Raw genomic sequence first — 8,157 nt, forward strand, 5'->3', positions numbered from 1 at the left:
TAGACTTCAAACTGGAGTGTCAAACTCTTCACTGGTCGACATGAAGCCCTAAAGAAGTTCTACAGCCATCATAGAAAAAAAGTGACAAAAACTTCAGAAAAAGTGACAAAAACTTCAGAAAAAGTGACAAAAACTAGGTGGCCCAAAATGCATTGTGAACCTAAATTGATATATGGGCCGGATTTGGCCCGCGGGCCTCGAGTTTGACACGTGACTTAAAACGACCACAAAAAGACGCAAAACGTCCAACAAGGATATAGAAAATACACCCCAAAAAATCTAGATAAAGATACGAACGACCAAAAAGAAGCAAAACAACCACAAAGGCACAAAACAACCTAACAAATAGACTTCAAACGACCACAGAGGCACAAAACAACCTAACAAATAGACTTCAAACGACCACAGAGACACAAAACAACCCAACAAATAGACTTCAAACGACCACAGAGACACAAAACAACCCAACAAATAGACTTCAAACGACCACAGAGACACAAAACAACACAACAAATAGACTTCAAAATGACCACAGAGACACAAAAACAACCCAACAAATAGACTTCAAATGACCACAGAGACACAAAAACAACACAACAAATAGACTTCAAACGACCACAGAGACACAAAACAACACAACAAATAGACTTCAAACGACCACAGAGACACAAAACAACCCAACAAATAGACTTCAAACGACCACAGAGACACAAAACAACCCAACAAATAGACTTCAAACAATCACAGAGACACAAAACAACACAACAAATAGACTTCAAACGACCACAGAGACACAAACAACACAACAAATAGACTTTCAAACGATCACAGAGACACAAAACAACCCAACAAATAAACTTCAAATGACCACAGAGACACAAAACAACACAACAAATAGACTTCAAACGACCACAGAGACACAAAACAACACAACAAATAGACTTCAAACGACCACAGAGACACAAAACAACCCAACAAATAGACTTCAAATGACCACAGACACAAAACAACACAACAAATAAACTTCAAATGACCACAGAGACACAAAACAACACAACAAATAGACTTCAAACGATCACAGAGACACAAAACAACCCAACAAATAGACTTCAAATGACCACAGAGACACAAAACAACACAACAAATAGACTTCAAATGACCACAGAGACACAAAACAACCCAACAAATAGACTTCAAATGACCACAGACACAAAACAACACAACAAATAGACTTCAAACGACCACAGAGACACAAAACAACCCAACAAATAGACTTCAAACGATCACAGAGACACAAAACAACCCAACAAATAGACTTCAAACGACCACAGAGACACAAAACAACACAACAAATAGACTTCAAACGACCACAGAGACACAAAACAACCCAACAAATAGACTTCAAACGACCACAGACACAAAACAACACAACAAATAGACTTCAAATGACCACAGAGACACAAAACAACACAACAAATAGACTTCAAACGATCACAGAGACACAAAACAACACAACAAATAGACTTCAAACGACCACAGAGACACAAAACAACCCAACAAATAAACTTCAAATGACCACAGAGACACAAAACAACACAACAAATAGACTTCAAATGACCACAGAGACACAAAACAACACAACAAATAGACTTCAAACGATCACAGAGACACAAAACAACACAACAAATAGACTTCAAACGATCACAGAGACACGTAAAACGTCTTAAAAGGACAAACACAAAGACACAAAAAGAACCGCAAAAAGAGACACAAGGGACTAATCTGTGGCCATTTGCTCAGTATTCAGAAATAAACACTTTCAATTAATCGATCCCGTTGGGGTGTGTGTGTGTGTGTGTGTGTGTGTGTGTGTGTGTGTGTGTGTCCGTGACTTTAAAGGATGATCCTCTTGATTTATTGTAAATCAATAATGGGATCATTAACAGAAGAGTCACACGGGACCTTCAGCTGGGAGTCGGTCTGACCTCTGACCTCGGGACATCGGCGCCGCATTTCCACGCCAACGGCGGGCTGTTTAATATTAACCACTCAGACAGCTCCATCCATCACAGCCAAACGCGTGCGCACGCTGTGTTATCTGATGCTGGGAGGGCACGAACACACCGGGAGACAGAAGAGGATAAATACAGGAGGGCGAGCTGAGCACCGAGACACACGGACAGAGGAGAAGAAGAAGAAGAGATCACACGGAGGAGAAGAAAAAGAAGAAGAAGAAGAGATCACACGGAGGACAAGAAGTATCTGAAGGAGAAGAGAAAGTCAAGATTTGTAGAATATTCCTGCAGGATCGCAAGTCATTTCTGTGGCGTTTAATCGTGAGTTCAACCAAACGTCTACCAACCTTCATCCCATTTTTAATACTTTTCCATTTCCTTCCTTGAAATGCATTTTTTATTATTATTATTTTAAATATGTGTGTGTTTTTTTTATTCTAAACGCAGGATTTTGACTTGTAACAGAGTATTTTAACAGTGTGGTATTAGTACTTCTACTGCAGTAAAGGATCTGAATATGTCTCCCACCGCTGCTTTCCTGCGCTTTTATTTTGTAGTTTTTTGGAAGGTGTCGCTGGAGATGGCGAGCGTGCTTTTATTTTGTAGGTTTTTGGAAGGTATTGTTGGTGAATGGGAGCGTGCTTTTACTTTGTAGGATTTTGGAAGGTGTTGTTGGCGATGGAGAGCGTGCGCGCCGCCGTCTACCTGTCCGTCTGTCTGTCCGTGCTGACGTCACTCTGTCAGGGCCAGAGGTCGGCCGACAACCCGCTGCCGGCCGCACCAGACGAGCCCGTCCTCCGGCTGGTGAGTCATCCGTCTGCACGCAGGATCTCTGCATCTGTAGTTCTCCCTCCGTCTCTTCAAAGTCTTTTTATTGAGCGTCAGTTACGAATGAAACAGGAGCTCTACGGGGGCAGAAAAGACAAACATAAGAAAAGACGTAAATATAAAGACAATAACACAGAGAGAAATATCCATAATATTAATGATCGGCGACTACTAATGAAGGTAAACAATGATTGGGTAACACTTTACTTGAAGGTATGTACATAAGAGTAACCCTAACTCTAACCCTATATATATATATATATATAAACACACATACATATATATAATACAATTAAAAAATAACAGATGAATAAGGACATGTACATCTCAGCACGATCTTCCAAAATGATTGTAAGTGATTCAAATAAGATGTTCAAAAAGTAGGAAGAAGTTAAAAAAAAAACTTTTCTGGTCCTACCCCCCTTTTTCCATTTTTATCCTTTAGTTAAATACAAAACAAGTTGATGCTTCACTTATTTATACATGTTTACATAGACATACATGTACCGTATATCTACCTACCTACACGCACATAGACACACGCATACACATAGACACAGATACACATACATGCATACACATACACACATAGACATACACATAAACACACATGCATACACATACACATACATGCATACACACACATACATACACATAGACACAGATACATACACATAGACACAGATACACATACATGCATACACATACACACATAGACATACACATAAACACACGCATACACATAGACACAGATACACATACATGCATACACATACACACATAGACATACACATAAACACACATGCATACACATACACATACATGCATACACACATACATACATACACATAGACACAGATACATACACATACACACACATGCATACACACAGACAGATAGACACACATGCATGCATACATGCACACACACACACACACACACACACACACACACACACACACACACACACACACACACACAATGAAAGTGACATTGAAGCCAGTTAAATGACAACTGTTAGATGTAAAGGAAGGTCGTTTGGAGTGAATGAAACGGAACCATTTTCAGCCGCAGGAGAAACTGGAACATGAAACTTACCTGATGAAAAGATGAAAGCCATTTCTGTCTGAAAAGGTCAGTGCAGTCTCACTGCCGCCAGTCTCCAAACGGAAGGAACCATAAACCATCTTACTTACATAAAACATAACATTTCAGTGTTTAACGCTTCTTTAAATGTTATCTTCTCAGTGGGGTTACTTCTGTATGTTTCACCCTTGGACCCTTTTTCCCATGTTTTTGTGTGAAGGTGTCTGATGGGAACGACAATCTCTGAAACTGGTCCAGTATTGAGCAAGAAACCAGCTGTAATGTAACCCTACAGGACACATGTTCAGCTTCAGTCAGCATCCACTAAGAGTTCTGTTGTTACTGCTGTCAGACTCAGATTATTATTCTAAGTGTCTGACAACATTATGGGATGGATCCCTACAGAGATAGACCTTTTAGTTAAAGAGGAAGATCCTTTTAGTTTAACATGAAATCACCATCACCAAACTACACCAGACTCCATGTAAATAATCAGGACTTTTAGCGTGTATAGAGCCAGCATATCTCCACCAGACTCCATGTAAATAATCAGGACTTTTAGCGTGTATAGAGCCAGCATATCTCCACATGTAAATGGGTGAATTAAGGGTTTATTTCAACCAAACCAGAGTGGTGATTGTTGGAACAGTGGAAAGATGAACCAAGACGGCTTTTGATAGTTTTATTTAGTTTCTGTCCACTTTGAATGAAGTGTGTTTTACCATGATAAAAGTCCTGATTATTTACATGGAGTCTGGTGGGTTTATCTGTAATTAGAGAATGTGAACTGCTGTCATAATATAACCGAGGTGTGTGTGTGTGTGTGTGTGTGTGTGTGTGTGTGCGTGTGCGTGCGTGCGTGCATGCGTGTGTGTTCAGGCTGAAGCTCTGCAGGGTTTCCTGGATGAAGCCGACAGCAGCGCCGGTCTCTCCGTGGAGAAGAAAGCCAGCGTCATCCCCCGGGTGAGAAACGGACTGACAGCTGTCATTTGTGTGTGTGTGTGTGTGTGTGTGTGTGTGTGTGTGTCTCTGTGTGTGTGCATGCGTGTCCTGCTGGTAATAAGTGATGAGTGTTTCCTGATAGGTCCATCAGCAGCACGTTGTTTAATGTCACAACTAATCTTATTATTTCATTGTTATATTTAATACATTATCACACTCTTCGTACACTGTTCACAGTCCAACCTGTCTTCCAAACCCTCCGAGGATATCTGCCCCCCCCCCACTCCTCTAATCCGACCCACAGGAGAGTTTTCCGTCCTCATATCTAAACCAGAGAAGGTAACGGTCGCGGTTTTTAAACAACGTTGCCAACGTTGTGAAACCAAAACTATTTCAGGTGTTTTCATACCTGAAAGTCTGGCCCAAGGTCCATGTTTTTGTCACATTGTCTACATTTGATCCGGTAAGTTTTGGTTTCACACTGCAGTTATGCAAACACACTAAAGAACTATACCTGACATAACTACATAGGCATACATTTCGGTGCGGATGCAGGGGATGTGTAGCCTGGTCCTACCAGACTCTGGTCCACTAGCCTGGTCCTACCAGACTCTGGTCCGCTAGCCTGGTCCTACCAGACTCTGGTCCGCTAGCCTGGTCCTACCAGACTCTGGTCCACTAGCCTGGTCCTACCAGACTCTGGTCCGCTAGCCTGGTCCTACCAGACTCTGGTCCATTTCATTAGTCCAGAGAGTCTGGCCTCTCTCCATTGACAAGTGTTAACTTCCTTCAAGGCAGGTACTCTGATGAAGTTTAAAACTATTGGATCTGCCCAGAGCCACTCTGGATCTGCCATAACAAATTGCTAACGTTTGGTCGTGACGTCGGCTTAGCATCGCTAGCGTTAGCCTTAGCCAACTCCTTCACCGCTAACGGAGCGAGCAGGAAAATCAAACTGTTCCCGAACCCCGTGGGGAGGAGGCCACAACATCATGGCCACCAACACAACTCAGCAAAGGTTGTTCTTGCTCGGGCTTTAACTTCTGGATATTCTGCAGCGTTGCCACAATGGACCGAATGGCTTCACTCGCATCTTTCTCCGCCGCCATTACGGAACTACAACTCAAACTAGAGCGCGACCTCAACGTCATCGTTCTCAGCCCCTCCCTCTGTTCGCTGATTGGACCGGTAAAGATTTGACCGGAGAAAACCCAAGAATATACCGCAAACCCAGACGGAGTACTGAAGGGAAATGAAAATTGAGCAGAAGTAAGTAGGAGGGCGAGGGGACATGCCCCCCCCCCCCCTACATTAACAAGAGGTAGATTTAAAAAATATGAAAGACAACCCACTCCCCAAAAGAGGTCAAAGTAACCACTGAGGGGGACCTGTGTCTACTTGTGCTACATCAGCGGGTTAAAGAAAACAACAGCAGCGTGACAATTAAAGACTATTTCCTATTTATGTAGATTTAAACTTTGCAGCTTCTGGCTTCAACACGGTTTCCTTCTCTAGCAGATTTGTTGTTGCAATGTACGTGATTCCTAAAAAAAAAACATCCCAAAACATGTGTTGATTGTTTTGAAACAATGCAGGAGAATATTCATTTCCTTCATAAAAACTCACATGAACGTCTGAAAGTTGGAAGTCTTCTGGTAGCTGTGCCAAGAGAAATCTCAATCATTCCCAATCTAGCAGAGACGGAGAGCGTAGGTATATGTAAGGAGATAACATAGACACAGGCTCATTATTGATCACTAAAATGATAGTTAACATTAGTCATTACACTTAAACAGCTGATGGAAGTCCAAACTGCCTGAGAGCTTCTCCTGTACTATACGGTAACTCCTCTACTATGAGACAGGAAGTCTCGTGGTTATGACCCAATCGTTAGCCTATTGTTATAAAAACGTCTGCTACGGAGCCATAACGTGAGCTACAAGGTAATGGAGCCTTTTATACATTGTCGTGTTTCTTTAGAAATAAACAACGGACAAACAGAGTCTTTAAACGCTTCAGATGTAAAGTTATTCTCTGTCAAAGTGACATCAGAATGAATGGGAGTCAATGGGATGCTAACGGGATGCTAACGTCGGGTGATGGCTTGGTAGCATCAAAATGGCGCCATAGGACCTACGAGTTCCGGGGAGAAGCTTACCCCCTTGGTGTTTACGAGGTCTAGAGAGATGTTCCGTAATTTCCGGTTTTCATTTTTTTGGCCAACAATACAGATTAGCGCCACCTGCTGTTATGGAGACGCACACGCGTCGCTCCGGTGTGTTCCGAGACACTTTTTGGACCGACTCGGGGAGCCGAATGATCAGTCCGACTGCCGTCGGGTCGGTGCTTCAGAGCCTTTATACTTCCTCACCTTACTTCCTGCTTTTCTTCCGTCAGAACTACTACGGCCACTAGAGGGCGCCGTGACTACAAACCTAAATATGGGTCAGAATGATGCTGGAACAAACCAACTTATGGGGGAGTTTCGGAGAGAACAGTCTCTGAACAAAATGTATATACTGTATATTGTATTCCACATTTTTTATGCAATGTCTGTCTGTCTGTCTGTCTGTCTGTCTGTCTGTCTGTCTCTCTCTCTCAGTGTGATGTGGGCGAGCGCTGTGCGATGAAACACGGACCACGTATTGGCCGACTGTGCGACTGTCTGCGAGGAGCGGCCTGCAACACTTTCTTCCTGCGCTGCTACTGAATGCACACACACACACACACACACACACACACACACACACACACACACACACACACACACACACACACACACACACCTTGGTCTTCTGTCCTTGTGAAGACATCAGCGTTATGTCCTGATTTAAACCTTCCCATGAAAACGGTTCACTCTCTGAAGAACTAATGTCCTCACAAAGATAGAAGTACACACACAAACACACGTACACGCAAACACACACACACACACACACACACACACACACACACACATACACACACACACATACACACACACACCTGTCTCACCTGGTTGTTGGTTTGTTTTACAGTTTCAGTGTCTGTTGCTCAGATTCATTTATTTTTGTTAAATAAAGATTCTCCATAAAGCTGCTGGGCTCCGACCACCTCCTGATTTAAATGTACGTTACATTTAAGGATTCTCAGCTTCATCAACAATTTTCATTCATAACGGTTCATCAGTTTTCATATTTCAGAGTTGATCTGTGTCTGTAGAACCGCAGCTCTAAAATAAATGTGACATAACGTGGATATATTCAAGTGAAGTATCCAAACATTGAGCTAAAGTAAATGGACTTGG

The 8,157-nt window shown here is 42.4% G+C and overlaps 1 protein-coding gene across 1 annotated transcript; it reads left to right on the forward strand.

Moving 5' to 3' along the window:
• Positions 1-2,693: 2,693 nt before the first annotated feature.
• Positions 2,694-7,581, forward strand: cart4 (cocaine- and amphetamine-regulated transcript 4). Its single transcript, XM_078267111.1, has 3 exons — positions 2,694-2,834; positions 4,809-4,892; positions 7,474-7,581. Exons 1-3 carry the CDS (start codon positions 2,694-2,696, stop codon positions 7,579-7,581), a joined length of 333 nt encoding a protein of 110 aa, XP_078123237.1.
• The last annotated feature ends 576 nt before the right edge of the window (positions 7,582-8,157 follow it).

This window comes from Sander vitreus, chromosome 14 (genome assembly GCF_031162955.1).
Source record: "Sander vitreus isolate 19-12246 chromosome 14, sanVit1, whole genome shotgun sequence".
Classification (NCBI taxonomy): Eukaryota; Metazoa; Chordata; class Actinopteri; order Perciformes; family Percidae; genus Sander; species Sander vitreus.

What these genes read in the sequence shown, in the direction of transcription:
- cart4 (XM_078267111.1), top strand. Translation starts at nt 2,694, where the DNA reads ATGGAGAGCGTGCGCGCCGCCGTCTACCTGTCCGTCTGTCTGTCCGTG. An exon ending in GGCTGGTGAGTCATCCGTCT is followed by an intron (nt 2,835 to 4,808) that starts GCACGCAGGATC and finishes GTGTGTGTTCAG; the next exon opens with GCTGAAGCTCTGCAGGGTTT. An exon ending in AAGCCAGCGTCATCCCCCGG is followed by an intron (nt 4,893 to 7,473) that starts GTGAGAAACGGA and finishes TCTCTCTCTCAG; the next exon opens with TGTGATGTGGGCGAGCGCTG.